The sequence below is a fragment of the Eucyclogobius newberryi genome, unplaced genomic scaffold, assembly GCF_026437365.1.
Source record: "Eucyclogobius newberryi isolate DKJ021-1_F unplaced genomic scaffold, fEucNew1.0.hap1 SCAF_8, whole genome shotgun sequence".
Lineage (NCBI taxonomy): Eukaryota > Metazoa > Chordata > Actinopteri > Gobiiformes > Gobiidae > Eucyclogobius > Eucyclogobius newberryi.
Window position 1 is genome coordinate 20,236,779 of NW_027316500.1, and position 21,941 is coordinate 20,258,719.

At 39.7% G+C, this 21,941-nt stretch overlaps 1 protein-coding gene across 1 annotated transcript; it reads left to right on the forward strand.

Moving 5' to 3' along the window:
- The first annotated feature begins 239 nt into the window (after nt 1–239).
- On the forward strand, nt 240–21,220 carry htra1a (HtrA serine peptidase 1a). The gene is made up of 9 exons (XM_072437468.1): nt 240–885; nt 5,522–5,621; nt 5,863–6,067; nt 17,156–17,350; nt 17,425–17,457; nt 17,958–18,072; nt 18,602–18,659; nt 18,756–18,851; nt 20,336–21,220. The coding sequence occupies exons 1-9, from the start codon at nt 420–422 to the stop codon at nt 20,502–20,504; spliced, it is 1,437 nt and encodes a 478-aa protein (XP_072293569.1). The 5' UTR covers nt 240–419; the 3' UTR covers nt 20,505–21,220.
- Nucleotides 21,221–21,941: the final 721 nt, after the last annotated feature.

The following is a 21,941-nucleotide window of genomic DNA, read 5'->3' on the forward strand; positions in this document are numbered from 1 at the left end:
GGATTAAGGAATGGACGAACTAATGAATAAAAAAAACTCACAGGGCCCTTACCACACAAAACGTAAGAACTGATATTACTTACAGTCAGTGATATAACAAAGTACTCCTGTAATTTAGTTTTATTGTATGCGCTCCCCGTTGCATTGACACGCTGACAGGCCAATCACGCGGCTTGTTGTCGTTGTTCACACGCACACGGACGCACACCACGCACACCACGCGCACTTACTTACGCGCACAGCCCACAGTGCGTGAAGTGGAGCGGGGCAGAAGAGTAAAATGCCTCTGGAGTCACTGCCCTTTCTGCACTACTGAGCTCTCTCTCATCTCACTGCACTGCATCAGGGAGCGAACCTTTCCCTTCTTTCCAACAACAGTATTATTCATTTACTTTGACCTTTTCATTCACTTTTTAGTCATGCTGACCCACTGCCTTTTCTGTGTTATTGTCGCTTTTCTCTCTGTACCGGCTGATGGACAAACTTCAAACCGCTTTGTAATCGGATGTCCCGTGCGCTGTGACAAGTCCATGTGTCCCCGGATCGCCGCAGACTGCTCCACGGGACAGACCCTTGACGCGTGCGGCTGCTGCCCGGTGTGTGCGTCCGGGGAAGGCGAGTCGTGCGGCGGCAGCGGGAAGCTGGGTGACCCGGTGTGCGGAGAGGGACTGGAGTGCTCCGTGTCCGGGGGCGGCGTGGCTTACACCGCTACGGTCAGAAGGAGAAGTAAGAGCGGACTTTGTGTGTGCAAAGCCACGGATCCAGTCTGCGGGAGCGACGGAGTGTCCTACCGGAATATCTGCGAGCTGAAGCGGGTCAGCAACCGCGCGCAGACGCTCCAGCAGCCACCTGTTCTCTTCATACAGAGGGGGGCCTGCGGGAAAGGTATGGTCAGCAAGGGGCATACTGCAAACATCCAGTCATACCAGAGACAACCAAGTAAGAGTAATGTTAGTAGAAAGGCTACTTTAAAAGAGCCTATAATCAAGTAGAAATAGCCTAAAAGTATCATTCAAGTAAGAGTATAAAAGTAGAATAGAAATGCATGCTTTATGAATTAGTGTGGGTTAATCAGACAGACACAAAATAAAATAATGCACAGATTCTGGTGTATTTCCAAAGAGTAGACACAAAAAATGATGAAAAAAATCATATCTGAAGCTAAATAAAGGAATCATTCAATTGCCTATTGTCACACTGGGAAGACATTCACTCAAAACTATTACTCAAGTAGAAGTAAAAGTATGGGTATGGTTAGAAAAGTTACTCAAGTATGTAACTCAGTACTACACCCGCATTTAGCAAAATATTCTACTACTCTCATGTTACTCTCAAGTTCATTTAAAACAAAAAACACTCCCAAAGTTGCCTAGTTATGAAGCAAATATTTTACAAATCTAACCCTAAGCCATTTTTCCTCGTCATTGTGGAAGAATTTGTGAAAACCTCTTAATTTCATCTTTTAATAGATGGACTGCTGGATAGTTTCAGCCATTGAAGCTTGTCTATAAAACTCCCTTTGAAATCCACCTTGACTTTCCATCCCTCTTTGACCATGACCCCTTTAAAACCCCATTTGGCATCACAGTGCACACCATACAGCTGTAAGCACTGACACAATGCCCTTGTGTTTGAAAACAGAAGCTCTATTGACAGCTGTCCTGTTGGATTTATCTCAGAATAATAATTAGACTAGATCAGAACAGTCTAAATGTGAAGATCCAAGTGGGCCATTAGATGATGTTTGGTATGTAGCAGTCACGGGGCAATAATTGGTTTAAGTTCTACACATTGACTGTTTATAGGAGGTTCTACATGATCACACGAGCCTCCATCATGATAATTGAATTGTAATAGCACATACATTCTTACGGTATGACCAGTTAACAAAATCATCAAATTACTAGCATATGATTGCCCCAAGTGGAGGAGTTCAAGTATCTCGGGGTCTTGTTCACGAGTGAGCGAAGGATGGAACGTGAGATTGACAGGCGGATCTGTGCTGCAGTGATGCAGTCGCTGCATCAGACTGTTGTGGTGAACAATTTTCCGGTCAATCTACGTTCCTGACCTCACCTATGGTCATGAGCTTTGGGTAATGACCGAAAGGACAAGATCACGGATACAAGCGGTCGACATGAGTTTCCTCCTCCGGGTGGCTGGGCGCTGAGGAGCTCTGTCACATGGGAGGAGCTCGGAGTAGGGCCGCTGCTCCTCCACGTCGAGAGGAGCCAGCTGATGCCAAAGCCACCTCAGCTGGATGGATGGATGATTAGGCCTGATTAATACCATATTGACAAAGTTTTTCTTTTCTTTTTTAACAGTTTGGGTAGAACTCTTAAAGCAATATTTTTTCTTTTTCTATATTAAAATGTATATAAACAAAACAGTGAGCAAAGGGCACAGGGACAAAATATTGGCATCCAACAGAAAAACTATGGCACAATTGCTCGACATATAAGTATCATTTAGAGTCTATCAAATCTGTCCGTGTTCAAATTAAGTCAGAATGTCAGTTTTTCCATTTGGCTAATACCTCTTGTTATGTCAGTCCAGTCTTTATTCCTCCCTTTTTACAGGTGTAATTGTACATTATATAGTATTTCATTTCAACGCATGTAATACAACTATCATTATTATCAACAGTATTTATTCAAGAGTACAACATGTTCATGCCAATATCTTGTGTGGGTTTTCATGTACTTCTTCCACCTTTGTTCCATCTTTTGACCCTTCACCTTCTGAATTAATCGTTTCTCCCTCTCCTCTTTCTGTTGCCATCTATAAATCACCTTTTAACCGTCACATGGAGGAATCCTTGGCTCTGATTCAAACCACCATTCCTTCTCAGTGGGAAGACAGTTCGCAACAGGCCGGCGAGCTCACCACACCGAGCCCATACTTTGGCTGAGGTTAACGTGTACATTAGCAATGCAGTTGGTCGACTGTATTTGCTGCTTTTGTTAGTCACTCATGTAAGCAACCCAAGACACATCCTGGCGAGTAGTGACCACGTCTGCAAAACTCTATTGATTTTTCCTGCTGAAATTTTCCATAGCGAGCAATAAAATGTGTCGTGTTTCATTCAGTCCCAATGTAAGCTGTTAGCGGACAAAGCTGTCTACAGTTGTGACTGGTGATTAGGGCCATAGGTTTAGACAGGACTGCAAAGGAAAACAGACTCATTTTGCACGGCATTACGAAAACACATGGTCCTGCACTTCTCATGATGTCATCTACGTCTGGACGTGGAAAAATAGGTCAAGTGTGACTGTGACTTTGGGATCGGATTGATTTCAGATGGGTCAGGATCAGCAATGTAAAGCCACAACAGGGATAATAACAGTCAATAATCAAAGTTAAAAGTAAAAAGATTGCTACATGAAATAGTTTATTCGTAAAAATAATTGTACGATTAAAGTTTGTGCTACTACTACAAGTACAAATATTTACTACTGCTATGACTAGTAACACCAGCTACCACTACTAATACTAGTATAGTAACCACCTTTGGACAAACAACTCAGACAAACATTTAGAAATCTTTACTACTTTTTACTTGCCAGTGTAATTATGATAGTTGTGAAATCCTTATTCATAATGCCGGTTTATGCCTTAAGTATCATATTTGAGAGTTTGAGTCATCAGATTGAAAAGTCCAAACTTGTTACGAAGCAGTTTTGCTTTTTTTCTAGAGAGAAGAATGAGAGTTACATCCGTTTGCGGTCGCCAGAAAAACAGCAGGAAGTGTGTATGGGAAAATTGAAGAAGAAAAGATGAGGACCCTTGTTGTCATCATCATTATAGAGTTTGTTTGGAGGAAAGCTTTAAGATCTGAGCGACTACTTGACTAAAATATTAATATGCAGTTTTTGTTCAGTTTATTAGACCCACACAAATGTAACTGCTCAATAGAAAATTGCCATGTTCATGTTTGATGACTGATTTACTTGACAGCAGCCATGAAATTAAGTGTAAACATTTAAGTTATTCCACAATTTCTTTCCCCCTGATATGATCTTTTTCCCCATAGATCTTTGTATTGACAGAAAATAGACTATCTACACCAAATGTACTCTACTAATCTTAAAGAAAATCGGAGAGGAAGTCCATCAAGGCCCAATTTCAGCTCTATCGTCATGTGCCTCTAGGCCATGTTTTGGAGTTTAGAGCTGTAGACTGATAGACAGAATCTATCAGCGGGTGACCAGTGCAAACAGGAATTTTCCCCTGAAGCCTCAGAAATTAGCCTTCAGTATAATTTAGTGACATTCGTTATGGCATGATGGTGATCATTCCATGTTTAACTTAGCTTTGCTGCAACTCAAGTGGAAAGTCTATTTCTCAACTAAACTCCACAGCAATTTCTGTTATCCTTAGGATTACAGTCTTATTGGCTTTTTTTTCTTCCATTTCTGCAGCAACTATACTACTTCTTCCACTGCTCATACTTCCACTTCCACTGCTTTTATTTGATCCCTTACTAAGACTGCCTTTGGAATAAAACCTGGACATTAGTCTTGTAATTACTGTAACAATATGCACATACTTGTTTCTTTTTCCAAATAACAAAGTAATAAAGTTGGTTAGTTGGTTTTATGGCTGCAGTGATTGCCATAATCAGAATAATGTTGACTTGTTGACTAGTAAAATAATCGTGGTCATATGTTTATAATCATTGTCTGGGCAATACAGACTCTAAAACATCTTCCAAAAGATCTTTTATAACAAACACAATGGCATCATCAAATCAAAATATATTTCATCCATAATACACTTTATCCATTTGAGTTTTCTCAAACTAGAAGCCTTCAGACGCCATATTTCAACCTCAATACAAATCGTTTGCCTTGTCGAATGGTTGACAATTAAAATAATCTTTAGTTGCCGCCCTATTTGGTTTCACAAATATGACATTGAGATACAGTGTAAAGGTACAATCAGCATCAGCTTCAAGGATTATTTCCCCCCCTTTTTTGCATGTAAATTGTCACTGTTTTTGGAATAATGTCTGAATATTGTGACCGAAATAATGCCCTTATCCTTAGCATCCTAGCAACACATTTTTATATCATATACTTTCTCTTACGCCGCTCTTTTCATTTATCCAGGTTTGGGGCAAGTCTTTTGTGTACCGTCTAACTTTCAGAAACTCACAGAATGAACTTGAACAGTGCATGGTGTGCAGAGGTCCCATTTACAGTTTGGGCTGAACTGATTTCTGGCATGGTTTAATTATCTGTGAAATTAGTCAACATTTCCTGACATGTCCCCAGAGATAGGGCGGGTAATAAGCAGCAACATTTCAACATTAAACGCAATAGAATGGACTGAATAACTGAATTAGGGTCAAAGTTTAGCTGATGTGGCTTAAGTTACGTGTGAAGCAAACTTTCCCATCCACATGAGCTGTCATCTTGTCTCTTCCCTTTCTTGTTTGGATACAAGACAGGGCGTCATATATTTAGGCTTTCCCTTTCTCTTCCCACTCACCATTTTTGTGCATTGTGTTTATTTCCAGCCCAGGACAACCCAGACAGCCCGAGACACAAATACAACTTCATCGCCGACGTGGTGGAGAAAATCGCCCCTTCTGTGGTTCACATTGAACTTTACCGCAAGTAAGCGCGTTGTATAGCACTCGTGTGTTTGAGCTTGTCCCAGGCTGGAGGCAGAGGCTAACGAAAAGAAACATTTACGGCCCACCTGTGCATGTGTGTGTAACCAGACCACACCAGCTTCACCTTCATAGCTGTCTTTGAACTGCTTTTTAATCTCATGCAACGCTTACATTCTGTGTCACTGCTAAACTGAAGTGACACATTCTCTAATACAATCCTTTGACCCCGCTTCACTTTGCAGAATGACCTATTCGAAGCGAGAGGTGGCGGTGGCCAGTGGGTCTGGGTTTGTGGTTTCAGAAGATGGACAGATTGTGACCAATGCACATGTTGTGGCCAATAAGCACCGGGTGAAGGTGGAGCTGAAGAGCGGGGCCTCCTACGACGCAAAGATCAAAGATGTGGACGAGAAATCGGACATCGCGCTCATTAAGATTGAAGTGCCGGTTTGTAAATGTTTTATTATCATGTCAGATAGATCAGTAGTTAAATGTATGTGTCAAAAATTAGGTCTTGATCTTTAAGGGCTCATATTTGGCCCAATTTCATAGAACAATTCAACTTGACATCAAATCATTCTAACACCTTGACCTGTAGTTGACTCAGATTAGTACTTGAAGACTTGAACTTGAACTTGGGCAACACACCAAACAGCATTTTGTTGTCAGTCTATCAGTGTGTCAGTGAAATGTTGCCTGATTTCCTGATCTCTTTCATTTAAACACTGAAATGTCTCAAACATTAGTTCTATCCTATAATGATATAATGATGAATGTAATTTTTCTTGCTGAAATTTCGACTTGCTCTACCAAAACCTAAGCCATGATTACATTTTACCCCCCTCTACTTAACAACAGTGACATGTGGGATCTTCCTTGAAAGATCCTTAAATCTTGAGGTTTATTTAGCTTGTGCTTAAACTCTTGTGAGAATGCAGGTGCAGCCACACGGGTTCTGCAATGACAGCTGACTTGCCAGTTCACATCCATCTTGGTATCAGAAAAGCAAGTCAGTGACATGATTTTACAAGGCTTTTCACCCATGCACCACTGACGCCTGTATCAAAACTCAGAGTCATCGAAGCATCGCTGTTCCTTCTGCTTCATTAAACACAGGCCACGTATCCACTTGTACCTCTTTCACACTGACTCGTGCTTTGATCCAGCGAGATGCTCATTCCAGTTGATCTCCGCCACCAGTCATCTGAAGGAATGTGCGTCGAGCTAGGCCTCATTGACTGGGAGTCACTCCAGTGCCAAGTGCATTATGGTGCATTATAGGGCCCTCGCTCATGGCTGAGTGACACGGCTGAATGGATCCTCATGACAGCGGCAGCGCGAGGTGGGTAACAAAGATGGGAGCTTCTGAAAGGACTTTGGAAACATTCAGGTTTTGTTCGCAGAGACAATGTGGGAGAAGAGTACGAAAAAGAGCAGTGACAGACGCTTTGTTTTTGTGCATACTTTCATAGGGACTGTTGTGTGAGCTGATGATACGTTAGTATTCATGTAGTGTGTTTTCCTTGTGCTTGTTGGCACTGCAGACTCACTTCAAAGGTGTGAGTTAGAAATTGACTTTTTCATAACACTATATTTTTTAGCTTTTTGCTTCTTTGGACCAGAAACATACCCTCTCATGTTGTCTAACGTTTAAAAAATGTAATGGTTGTCTAACTTGAGGCCTAAAGCTGTTGGGATAGGCGTCAGTCACTGGAAATGAGCTTTGAATTGTTACAAGGCAGGCATGCGCACTGCAACGCTGATTTTGTTTGTCTGAAATTGCAGCGATTTTCCCCATATGGACAGAATTAAGCTCACATGCCACGAGTCTCGTTAACTTTGGTGCCATGGGGTGCATTTGTTGCTCTGTAAACAACAGGTGAATTTAATAAAGTGGCTCAATGGTTAAGTAACAGTTGAATGTAATCAGATGTTCATAGTTAATGGAATAACAGTGGGTCATTGAGGACGCTCTGTGGAATATCGTGAAACTTCGCCTTTGAAAAGCTTTTGGTGATTTGGTAGTCGGAAGTGGAAGACATGTGTGACTAGTGTGAGCTAATATGAGGGGAAATGAGAAGAAGATTGCTTTATAATGAGAGAGTAGGAGAGAAAGCAAGCTAACGTTGTCATTTTAGATTAAGAGGGGAAGTACAGGCAGCTCCGTGGTCTTAACATTTAATCATCCAACAAGAAAGGGTTGTGAAAATTGTGTTATTAACCTTTCAAAAATGTCATCTTTGATAACTATTTAACCAATGTGTTTCAAAATTCCTAGTCCTTCATGTTTGTACTTTTCTTTGTGCAAAGCATGAAGTTGTTATTAGACTATTAACATGTTAGATTATAGAGGGCTTTTACACAAAACAAGAACTACTTTGGGGACATGAATAGTAATTGGATATTTAAAAAATGGAAATAATTGGACAAAGCAAAGACGGAGTCGATGGCTTTATCGATGGGATATATTATTTAGTCTAAGGCCAATTCCAAGCTTTTTTAAAAATTGTTTCTACTTTGCACAACACCCAAAGTGCGGCAAATTCATTTATTTTCACGAGTGGGAAATTCAGTTAAAGAGTATTTAGCATTATACGTTTCTTTGTATTATGCCCCTGAGTGAAAGTGGAGTCTGTTGGAAAGAGCTGTGGTCCAGCCATCAGCCCTGGGGAACTCATTAATCCATCTACAGCAGCTGTGACTTCAGTGGAGAAGCGACCAAGGGGAAAGAGCTGCTCTCACTTGTCTCTTTGCGCTAAGAAGAGAACAGAGGACAGGCGCGTGGTCCAGGCATAGGAAATTAATCCATATGTCAGCGGGTTAATAAACTGACGACTTCCCTATGTGGTTAAGATAAACCCTGGTCATGAGTGAGCTTTCTCCTGGCCTTTCATTAACCTCTCTCTGCTACTCACGATCTGGACACAGCCGCTTTCACTTTTGGGACAGAATTGGAAACTTTCACCTGGAAGAAGATTGAAAGATGCTTAATCACGTCGACCCTTGGAGCCATAGAATAAGTCGTAATGTCTTGGAAACAACTTCAAAACTCTTAGATTTACTATGGGAGAGCATTTCCACATGATACTGAATCATTTTATGACAGTATCTGGAGGTTGTGGCGACCCTGGTTTCAAGGGCCCCTCGGTGTTGACCACATGTTAGGGCTGGATATGATGATGAATGCATGAAACGACCGTGGCTTTGTTTACCAAGTCGTAAGATTTGATGCTATAAAAAACACCAATTTTACACGTGCCTCTCAAAAGCAGATTATACATGCTTCGACCGTCATGTAATATACAGATAGCATTAGGTAACTCCCTTCTTTTTATGAGCCACAGCTGCTCGGAAACAAAATAAACTTCAAAATCTCCAAATAATCCATTGCCCCGTTCTACTGCAAATACTTGTAATCTAGTATATGCATCTGACGTCATTTCTTGCAAAGCTAAACACTGTGCATGCCTCCTGGCTGACACTGCTGGCTGCCCCACTCCATTACAAAATGCAAGCAATAATGTAGGCCAACAAATTATGCCTTTTAACCCAACAAGGAGTGTGTATTTTCGTTGGCTCATTTCCAATTAAACTGCATCTTCAGGCATGGGAACCCATTTTCTTACAGGAATATGAGATGTAGGAAAAGTATCGGCCCGGAAAAGAATGGAAATGATTCATTTCCTTTGCTCTTTGTCTCAAGGACGATGGCAGCGTCATTCCACTTGCCACAAAGCCAAATGTCCGGTCTGCTGTTTAAACCATAAGCAGCAGTTTAAAAAATAAATAAATTACAATTTCTTTTGTTTCTAACTGCACAACAAATAAAGCCACAGTTTCTCCTGAAATAAATTAACAATTTAGCCCACACATTTTTCTTTTCTTTCCCCACACTGCTCACTCCTCAGACATATGCCAATAGCAGACTCGTCCAAACCAGCATCAGGCAGGCTTCCCAGAAAAAATGGTTTGGGGCTGTTAATGCTCAGTGGTGATGGGCAATGCAGAGACAAACTGTGTCTTTGTTACAGGAAACCATATTGGAAGCATAAGGTGACTCATCCTGCTTGTTAAGGTTAATTTAGGGAAAGAACATAGACATTTATTCATTATGACCTACATACCAAGCTTTTGGCACAAACTGTAAAAGTGAATGCAATCATTTGCAAATCTCTTAAAGCATATTTGATCCACTTGGAGAAGCATCTCAAAACTAGATCTTGGACTCAGGAATAATGTTTATATAGCTTGCACGGTGTATTTGAAAGTGTAATGTATACATCTATACATTACACTTTCAAATACACCGTGCAAGCTATAGAAACCAATACAATAAAATAAAATAAAATATCATGCAAATTTAAATTAGAAAATCAAACAAAAACCCAACATGTGTCCTATAAACTGACACATAGCGTTCTGGATAGCGTTCACATATACAGCCTCAGCAGTTATTTACTTATTTACTATTTGAATTTAGAGTTGAAGCATAGAATTCATATCTTGACCTTTTGCTCCTCAGCGTAAAAGAAAGCGTGAGCACACCCAGCAATTTGGCACCATAAACCTAACATTACATTGACAGCCAGTTAAGTTTTTAATTTTGTAATTGCCTTATCAACTGTAAATCCTATTCATCCAATCATTCATTGTATGACGCCAACCCGCAATGTTCAAATTAAGGTTTGGCAGTAAGACTTAAGATATAACATATAATAACACTGTGGTATGCTAAATCGTTTACTGCTTTAGATAACGTCACACTAATCCAAGTAAAACAGTCTAGACTAGATCAGCAAGCCACCACGGACCAGTGAAATGCATAAGAAATACTGCTGCTGTCTTTACTGGGCCATTACTTCATACAGTTTGTGTCGTCATTTCCATTACTCTCCAGCACATTGTTCAGATCAGGTAAAGGGATGTTTTTAGTAAGACCTCATCACGTTGGCATGAGGCGTGTGGTTCAAAGTGCTGCGGTAACTTACCAAGAGCCAAGACGCCCACGAGTCTTCCCTCAAACTCTCGTGCAGCTTTGGCGTAACACACACGCTCGCAGACATATGTTTGCTCTTATAGTCAGTAAGGCCATATGGAAACTATATTGGCTTCCGCACTGGTGTCACTAAGGATACAGCCTACTCTGTGTGATGCCAATATGTTGATATTACCCAATACCCACGCTGAGGAGCAGGTCAGTGGAGGGATGTGTTGACAAGGGCTGTGGTTTGAAGAAGTATATGTTGTATTAACCGGAGCGCTTCCTGTGAAATAGGATTATGATATATTGTGAATTTACTGCACTGTAATTCAAACCGAGGACAATTGGTGAATTAAAACCACAACCCATTCGTTGCTCAAACCACATGTAAAGCTTTATTCGTTTAGTCGATTTTGTGTTTTGTGACCACATTTTGTAGTAGTCAACGAATTAATTAATTTACATAATAAGGGTTGATAAGGAACAGCAGCAAACAGGTGAAGACATGGGATGAGTTATGAGTTTAGTCTGCATGTTTACATATAAATATGCCGTTTCCTATTACTTTTCTGTATAAATAATGGTTTGTTTCTTGTGAGTGCAGTTTGGGTTAGAGATACCTCATCATTTAAGACGACTAATGGATTGGTAGGTCTTTAGTTGACCAAAAATGTCTTTATTCGACTACAGGGCTAATTCAGACATACTAATAACTAATTCTGAATTTAAGTTTAACCCTCACTTTATACTCTACTCTTATTGTGTCACTAATGTTGTCATGTTCACGGTCGGTTATTTAACAAGAAAATAACAACTAAGTGAGGGAGAGTCAAGCGGTTCACCCAGATCAACATTTTGGTAAACTTTTTGACATGACCATTAGAGTTTAGATTCTTGGCCTGAGCCTGAACCCGACTCGAGGGAGAAATAATGTGAGGCAGTGGCCCTGTCAGAATGCGCCATTAAAACTCGGCTAGGAACGTAAAATCTCTTTTATGTAACTCCGGATTTATGCGTGTGCTGTCCAGGTTGATTTAGATTATAGTTTGTGTACAGTATATCAGTATTGATTAGTATCTATGTATTGTTTTTCTCCTTATTTTGGACAACGCTAATTCATTGGCAAAACACTCAGTAGCATTGTTCAGAAAGCTGAACTGAACATGTTGTTCTCATTGTTGTGTAATGGTGGTCAATGCTGCAGGCACATACTGTGTTCTAACCTAACCACCATGGACAATCTGACTTTTTTAGTGAATAGAATTAGCGTAATTTAGGTTGGCAACTTGCTGAAAACACACTCGCACACACATCTTCGGATTGTCTAGGAGCAAGTTAAATCCTGCTCTTTTTTTGTCTGCGCTGACATCCCAGATCATAACTATGGCGTATGTTACTATTCACTGCTGCGACCTTTAAAAGTGTTTCCTGCTTTGAAGTGGTAAAGTGACTAAACTAGAGAGCATAAGTGACTTCAGTTTAGACTTTGGCTTTACACACTTCAGGCCACTTTACCGAGCTGACCAGAATAGCCTCTATGTCTCCATGTCTGAAAGCGTGTGTCTCCACGCTGCTCCTGACATGACAGTTTACACGTGGGTTCACATTTACCAACTCCAGTAAATTGTTTTCTTGCTATAGTTTGCTCGCATCTACACATGGGTCAGAGGCATAAAAGATACCAAGCCCAATCCACCCCTGCTAGACTGTAGTGTGAAGCTTGCACCTGGTCTTTCAGCTATAAAGTGGTAGTTAGCCTAATAGCTTTTGAATGGCCCTCTGAGCCCTGAAGCAAATAACAAAGCCAGATCTTCATGTGAACACTGCCATTTTCAAACTGACCCATCTACTTAGCCATTCCTTTCTTTGCCCCATGCAACCGAGCTGTTATTACATCAAACTAATCTTCCAGAGTAAAATGTGGAGGAGTCAGAAACATGGAACAAATGTAGATGCTTATTATCGTGCCTACTGTACAAGCAAGCCAGGCTGTTTATTATGTCTGGATATAGTATGTGGAGTTTCTCGTATATCTAAACGCATCAGAAAAAACGTCTCGATGGCTGAGGCTACTGATTTTTAGATAATGTTTGCAAGCCAAAAACACAGAAAACATAACCCAGTTTGGAGCCAAGGCAGATCAGTATAGGTTGTAAAAATTGTAAAACAATATAAAGTATAACATTTTACCAATTCAATAAATACAGTTTTACAAAGACCACACATATTTAATTTATCTAATAATAATATCTGTTATTGAAAGAAATATTCAAACTTAAGATCCACAAATGTTGAACCATATCATTATTTGTTTGGGATTGGATCCACAAACCTGCAATATTGCGGTAAACTCATGTTTTAAAGTCTTTTGAATTAACAACAATCACACTTTTGGAGTTGAATAAAGGCATCAGTTCCTAAGGCTTGGAAAATATATGTAACTTTTGTTTATCTATACTGACAAAAAATACATTGACCTTCGTGCCAATTTTTTTATTTTCACGTTGCCCAGTAATTACAGTGATATGAACAATAAACCTGGTCATCAAATCTACAATCTGACAGTTAAACACCAAATTCTAACATAAAATTCTGACCTGCTCCAGCTTAAGTTTAAACCATAAGGATTCTAGAATGTTGCCATGCTATGTGAATGCAACCTATTGTGCTAATACTGCAGTTTACACCATATTTCAAAACACACATGTATCTTCTCAACATGGATGCTCCTTGTACAGGCCATCGATCCGACAGTAAATCACTTTGATGTGTGGACCAGTGTGTTCTCACCCCACATTCCTGAGCTCTTCCTGTGGGTTGCGGTGCTTGGTTCACCTTGCTCCTTTAAGTGTGTCTGCGGCGTCTGGGATGCTGCTGCCCTGTGCATCCAGAGCAGAAATAGAAGGATGACTCATTGGGTGGCCCGCGCAGACCAGCTCACATGGGGAGATGATTTTTCCGCCTGTCGTCCCGTTCTGCTGGCTACTTTTGATTAGTAAGCGATATGTAAGCAAGTGGTGTTTGCTTTCTGTATGTTGAGTGTTGGTTGTCGCCTAGGTGCTGTTGGGCCTCTTCTTCAGACATTTCAGAACGCATTGTGAGTTTCTGTAAACCCGGATACTGTGGAGTCATAAACCAGTGTTAAGTACACGAGAATTCATGAGCACTTAACTTTTCCAAGCTAACATATACTTTACAAATGCAGTACTTTATTTTATTGCTAGCACATAGTGAATAATATACATAAGTGCAATACTTGGCTTTATTTGCAGTTTCAAATAGTTTTCTCTGCCTGTTTTATTCATCATCATTAAAATCTATCCTAGTATCCGAGGCTGGTGAATAGAAATACTACAGTTTTCTGGCGAGATAATGTGACAATAGATGACATGGATTAGAAACTTAAAGTGGTGCATGCTACCTGTGTGCTTTAACTGGCACGCTGCCTCCAGGATATAAAATACAGTAGTGTCGTATTGCCTGTCAGCGCTGTGGTCGACTCTACTGGATATGATCTGGGAACCTTCACTCATAAGTGGCCACTAATGGTTTGGTGATACAGGCAAAGAGCGATACTGTGTTATTTTATATCGTGCATATATTTGAGTTATTATTATATACTGCTAATATCTTCTTAGGAGACACAACTAGAGCCTATGACTTCAAAAGTGAATGCAACTCAAAAAGGACGATCTCAGAAATAATTTAAAGCCTGTCACTACTTGACTTACTTAACTCTTAAAATCCATTTTGTTGTAAACACATTCACTTCATTGTATCCTTAGATTCCTTTGCGTTATTAATTTGATTCTATTAATCCCACAGTAACACAGTGCTTATATCCACCTGAACCGCTTCCACACATGCACACAGACAGCATTCAGGTGTTTACTCACTTCCTTTCCATCTGGTTTATCTCTTATGGAATGTGAAGGAGGAAGTTTGCAGTCTGCATCATGTTTGGTTTCTGTTTGGAAAGTGTGGCATGTGCCAGGAATGTTTGATTCGTTTCCTAGATGCATTTGTATATTTGTTTTTAATTCAGTTCAATTTAGTCCAATTTCAATTAAATCAAATTTATTTTTGTAAAGCCCAAATTCACACAACAGCAATTCCCTCACTGGGGTTTCCAAAATTCTTGATTTTACCAACAGAAAGTTAGAAAATCAAACAATGAAACAGTCATAGGTCAATAACAGGGAAACAGATTAACCAACGTTCACAGGTATTAAGCAAATGGAAAACAGAGCATCCACTGTTCTAAGACCCTCCTTCTTGGCAAGGAAAAACTACTAAAAACAAACCTATTCATCATATTGTACAATGAGCAATGCTAATGTGAAAATATATTTATGTAAATTTACAAGGAGGTTTCTGTTATTATGTTAAGAAGATTCAGAGTTTCATTGATAAGGTTTGAGGGCTTGGAAATGTAGCATATCACTACAACCCTGGGAGGTGTGTCGAAACATGCCTTAACCTCATGATTTAGAACCTATTTTATGTTAGGCATAGTGTGCCTTAAACAAATCCAAGCATATCCAGAGAAATATGTGCAAACATGCACAGATACTGAGTCAGATACTGCAGGCATGCACTGTCATGTGTCATAGTTTGGAACACGTAATAACATGCAATTTATCAATCTTTTATTTAGGTAGATTTTCAGATCCTATTGGACAAACTCCAGCAGAGTTTGTAGCTCTGAGCTGTTATTTATAACCATGAGTAAGCAGACTGTCTACTCTCTAGTACATGTATTTTTCCTCAGTCGTGGCTCTCTGACACAGCGACGTGTGGGTACTGTCTGTGCACAGCCTCACAGCTGAGGATTGTGGCTGCCCAACAAGGATGATTTCATTCAGAAAAGCAGAACTGTCACTGTGAATAAATATACCCATGATGTGTCTGTGTCTCACTGTAGCCCAGGCCAAGTTTGTCATTTCTGTACTTCAGTCACATTTTCCACATGTGACCTGCTGCCATCTGATCTCCATTAAAAGATTTGTTCTGCTCATAACTTTTCATCTTATTGTTTGCATAATGAGTTATTGGCTTTTATGGTACAACTCACCACTGAGGTAGTTCCATGCAGCAGTGAGTGGCCACTTAGCATTAGTGGTTTTTGAATAATAATTTTCCATTCATCTGTGTTCAACTCATTAACACATGGTCTACAGCACTTCTGTAAAACACTCTCAAATTACCACTTTAAACTGCTATTCATAGTAAATTACTCGTCAAACTGTTGCCAAATGTGTTGGTGTGTGTAAATAAACAGACTGTACAACTCAGGGCTTAGTGTGGGGCGGCTGTGGCTCTTGTGCCAACTCTTATTGTGTCCTTAGGCAAGACACTTCACCCCCATTGCCCAGTATGAATGTGGTGAGTGCGTGAATGATTGCTGGTAGTCGGAGGGGCCGATGGCACAGATTGGCAGCCTTGCTTCTGTCTCGCTTTAAAATATCATTTAATAAATCATTTGACAAATACTTTTAGTAAAAGAGTTTTTAAAAGAAGATTTGGTAAAACAATTGCAATTACAATTAGTTTTAGGAAAACCTATTGCAAACTAGCTTCTCTGATAAGCTTCTACAAATTGCTTCTCCATTTAGCTTTACTGTGGCTCTCCTGGTCTGCCTGTCTAAAGTAGAGTCAATAATGAAAGGGAACTAGTAAGGAGCTTTATTGAAAATAGTTTCAGTTATAGCATTTGCAAATAAATGTATTCAATTGCCTTTTTAAAAACTCTCATCAATTAATTTATGAAATATTATTTTAAAGACTCTTTTAATAAACCCATTGTCCCATTTAACGTGGCTCTCAGGGTTCTCCATAACAACAGTGCTAAATGAAACATTGATGCATTATGAACGTTAATTGAAAGTTAATTGTGTAAATGTTCATTTTCAACTCTGCTTTTTGGAGGGAAAAGACAAAATAAAGTCAAGGATTATCAAGCCATGGAATCAGAACACCAACTATCGGTGGCCTAGTGAATAGCACGTATGCCAGGTTCAATGTGCAGTCGGCCAGCTGCGCTCTTAGTTTGATTTCGGCTCTGACAATGTGCAGAATGTCCAGCTATATCTCATCCCCATTTCACTCTTCGCAGTTCTATACAATGAATTAAACAAATACATTTTATTATAACCCTGCGAGTGTACCTGCCTTAGGCCCAAAGTCACTGGCTCAAGTCACCCGCGACCGCTAACTGGAACAAGAATTAGAGAATTTAAAAAATGAATGAATTAATTGATTATAAAGGACTTTTCATTCATAAAGAAAACAATCTACGGTACCACAGATTTGTTTTTGCTAAGTAAATTGTAATGATAATTTTCTTTATACCAAGTACAAAGTATGTCTCATAAAGGTTTTGTGAGTGCATTGTTTGGTTTGCTGACCCAACCCTCAAAAGAGCTTGTGTGTATTTCTTGAGGTCTTAGACTGCAGTGAACCCTGATTCTCTCAGAATGATCAGCTTCCTTTTTGATTTGGTGTTTTGTTGACTATCACTAATCCCCTCCATTTGCTTCTCTAACCCTTTGCAGACTAAACTCCCTGTCCTCCTGCTCGGGCACTCCTCGGACCTCAGACCGGGGGAGTTTGTGGTTGCTATCGGCAGCCCCTTTTCTCTTCAGAACACAGTCACGACAGGAATTGTCAGCACCACGCAGAGAGGAGGCAGAGAGCTGGGCCTCCGCAACTCAGATATGGACTACATCCAGACTGATGCCATCATCAATGTAAGAGATCACCTCACAATACATACATTACACAGGACATATACATACTTACATAATGTGAACTTTTCTTATAGTATGGCAACTCTGGAGGTCCCCTTGTCAATCTGGTAAGAGCATCTTTCTTTACAAACGTCACAATCTCAAATTTATGTTAATTGTGAAAATAGGGCACAGCAAATATGTTTTTTCCCTAATGTTGATCGGTCAAAGTTTTTTTTATTACATTTTTCAACAAATAAATGTTTTTTGTGCATGAACATAAACAATATGCACAGGATTGGCTGATGGACCACGATTATACAGCCTCAAACTGATCACTGCCATTTTCAAACAGTATGACCACGGTTTGATCTGAAGTGAAGAAATATAGTATTTTTACAAATCAAACTTCCTGAATTAATGTTATTTTTCCAAGCGACCTTCCAATTTTCAGTTGGTTATGGTTTACAATTAAAATAGATATTGTTGCTTCTAAAAACCCCTGCCAACAAAAAAAATCTTGATTAATTGTAAACTAAATGATTCCTGACATCCCTATTTACATATTTGGAGTTGGAAATATGGTAATGTGTTCAGGTCATGACTAAGCTGACTTGTGCTCTCTCAGGACGGTGAGGTAATCGGGATCAACACTTTGAAAGTTACAGCTGGCATCTCCTTCGCCATTCCCTCGGATAAGATTCGGCAGTTCTTGGCAGAATCCTACGACAGGCAATCCAGAGGTACCGCGTTCCTGCTGACACATCAAATTATCTACCTCGTGCTTTCATCGTATCTCTCACTCGAAGTGTTGGGAGCCCATTTTGGTTATATCTGTGAGAGTTGGAGCCGAAACCAGTTGGCAAAGTACAACATGCAACAGATCGACTCTTTGATAGATTTGTTACGACTCTGTTTCCAGCATTACCTAGGAGAATGATCACACAGAGGTAATTAACTACTCTATTGTGGATGCCAGCTTAGAAGACTTTCAATTTGATTCGAAAGGAAAAGATGATTTAGTAATCTTTTCCGACCAGTCTTTCTTGACACACCAATTTTAAATATAACAAAATAAGGAATGATTTTTAATTAAATTACCGTATCATGAAAGAAAAATAGAACTTGACATTGTAACTTTTTATTGTAGAACTGTTGAAAAAAAAGCCTTATTTTTCGATCATATCTCATATTAAATTCATTCATTTTTCAATTCATTCTTCATACATTTTCCTCTAATGTTGTGCTTTGTTTGTATTTATGGATCTGTAGGGAGGACAGCTGCAAAGAAGAAGTACATCGGGGTGAGGATGATGACTCTTACACCAGCGTGAGTTGCACAATTTATGTCCACAAAGGCAGTAAATCATTTTTCATCTTTGTCTGCCCAGTATTCAGTTGTGGTTTCCTTTCTTGTTTTTCAAAGTTTGGCTAAAGAGCTGAAGACCAGACACAAAGACTTCCCTGATATCACCTCTGGAGCATATGTTATGGAGGTTATTGCAAAAACACCAGCTGCAGTGTAAGTTTGACAGTCTAAACCTAATTCTACTCTTGTCTCAGAAGATAAATGTAGCTGCATTTCCCCAGTCTCTTTCGTACTAACTGCTATGAATTCTTACTCTAGTGTCATATGTGCTCGTACTGCGACACCTACACAGTCTCCTACACAACTGTCTCACTGGAGCATGCATTTCATAGTTCACTTTAACAGGCCTGAAGTGCCTAACCCCCCTCCCCCCACATCCCACTCCCATCAGCCACCACCACAACTCCAGCAGAGTGGGGCCTGCCAGGAGACGCTGAGCTCAGCTATTTCCTCCAAAACCCCACGGATGGACAGTACTAGCTGCTCTCTGCTGTGGTTTTCCTGCTCCTACTTTTTGAGCATGCTCACTGTAGTTAGAGTCATCATAGAGGGCCTTGTTACAGCGTACCTACTGTTTAGCTTTGGCCCTATTAACATTCTGTGGTTCGGTTTTGAAGGCTACACTTTCATGCATCTAATCCTGATGTATTTTCAAGTACCGTGCAAAGGTTTTGGTGAGGTGTGAAAAAATATGTGACTGAATAGCTCTTTGTTGTTGTTTGGTGGGCAAAATGCAATCTGATGTCGTTGCGCATTACTCGATGTCCAGCCCCCTTCCATTGCAGTGTTGTGGATGTATCTGAGCTTAAGCAGACTGGTGTAAATGAAGGTGTGGTGGCCTTGTTTACGTGTGGCTCTAATTACATAGAGGAATGTGTTTGATTCTTCTGCTCATAAATGCTTTGGCCTGTGTGTGATTTCAGGTTTACTACTTTGTTTTCTTTATGGCGGGGGCCTGTTTTTGCCCACTCTGTTTTATAACTTAGCACTTTGCCCTGGCTGTGCTATGATTCCACCATCATCACTGCTTCATTAAAATGCTGTAAAATGTTTCACACGTGCTAACAGCTAACCAACGGCTTTCTTTCACATGCCAAAACATCAGATGTTTTGGCATGTGAAAGAAAGCCGTTCTTCTGCACTCTGATTCTCATCAGAGTGCAGTTTTTGCGCTTAACAAGGCAACGCTAGGTACAGAAAGTAACTTTTTGTTGAGACAAATTGCAATTGTGAAGAACATTAACAATAAACTAAAAGACAAGTGAATATTGTCATTGAGACCTCCAAATCCTATGTCCTAATGGTTTTTCTTTACAATAATGATTAAGCCTACACAAAAAAATATGTTTTAGATTAAGATAAAAAGAATCCATCAGTTTTGCTACAAAGTCATAACAAATGAAGGGCCACATGTTGCAATAATAAAAGTATAGTGTATCCTCTTGGCTTGGATTCAATACATGATGAATATATATACTGGCCAGCCAATCTTACAGTCATATATTTTTCTTATAGTATGAGAATTTTCTTTGTTCCTGTTGTTTTACACTGTTTGCAGATGTAACTGTACCAGATGCAATATTTACTTTATGCAATATTTTTTGGACTTCCCTTCACTAATTATTTTTTCCTCGCAGTGGGGGACTCAAGGAGCACGACGTCATCATCTCAATCAACGGACAGAGGATCTCATCAGCCACGGACGTCAGCGCTGCCATCAAGAAAGACAGCTCGCTCAAAGTAGTGGTCCGCCGTGGAAACGAAGATGCCATTCTCACGGTTGTTCCTATGGAGATTGACCCTTGACATTCCCTCTAAGTTGGAGTTTTTTGCCAATCACCAGTGGACCTTGTATTTTAACTGGAGAGCTTTGGGTTGTTTCTAAAATGCCCTTCCCTCTGCAAAGGCAAAAGGCCAGTGACAGCACATGTCCAGGAAAACTCTGGCCTTGTCTTAAAATAAATGACTGTACAGATGCTATTACAGCTGTACTGTACTTTTCAAAATTGTACCCAAATGTTAAATGCTTTGATCAATGCTACTGTTTGTTCAGTGTAAAAAAAAAATTGTTTTTATCATATTGATTTTATGCTTTTTTGTGGTTTGACATTTTTCAAAGTCTAATATGAAAAGTTGCTCAGTCACACCTGAAACGGCATTGCTACAATGTACAACTTGCTGGGTTGAACACATTGTAATAGCTGAAGTTTTGTACTGTAAATATATTTCTTGATTCTGTGATGTAAACTGAGAAGAAAATAAAGGGTTTGGATTTCTTTGTTTTGACGTAGACCTTGAATTTTCACATTTTCCATTGGATTTCAGCATAAATACGCGCATCTTGAACCTGATGCACTGCTATTCGAACCATATTTGCTTAGCTATTACTCATAACTTGAAGCTAATTGGGATCTGCCTCGGGCTCGTTTTATTGCATGCATATGGGCTTGATATTGGTCTGGTGGTGTGATTGTTGGGGCGGAAGCCCTGATGCTGTGACTTCAGATGTGGGTCTCCTTTGTGATTCATTTTGTAATATGTACAAGTGGATGTGTTTTGCGAATGCCAAAATGGGCATCAATTAAAAAGTGGTGAGTTAATCTAATCACAATCGAAGTGGACGAGCTTAAGGCTGTACACTGCAGTGCACATTATATTATGATGAAAGCTTTGGCTTAATTATGGTGCACAACTGTACAAGACATTTAAAAAAAAAAATCCTCCTGCTGCTGCCATCTCATGGCCCTGGCCTGGCATTGCATTCACTCTTTTCTACACAACCAACAACTGCATATTTTATTATAAAATAAGTATCGAAAAGTTCCATTTGTAAATTAATATTATTATGATTATGATGATTTATTTATTTTAGCCCTGAGGGGTTTGAGTGACAGGAATCAGGATTGATTCATGGAAAGAGAACGTTGTAGCATTAATTATAAGAAGTATCTCTCTGGAGGTCATCTGTGGCAGTTTATAATGCTAAAACACTTAATCTGATCCTTTCCAAACATTCCTTGTTATAACCTAATCATTCATAGCGAGACAAAAAAGTGACGTCATTATAATGTTATTAGCTTGGGGTTAAACATCAAAAACGTTAAGTTTGTGGTCAAATGCAAAGCGAGACTTTAAAAAAACAAAACGTAAAATAAGGTGAAAAAACAGAATACTTTTAAACGAACACTGTTCAACGTTGACATAAGAGTGTTATAAAACCATATAACATTGTAAACTATGTGC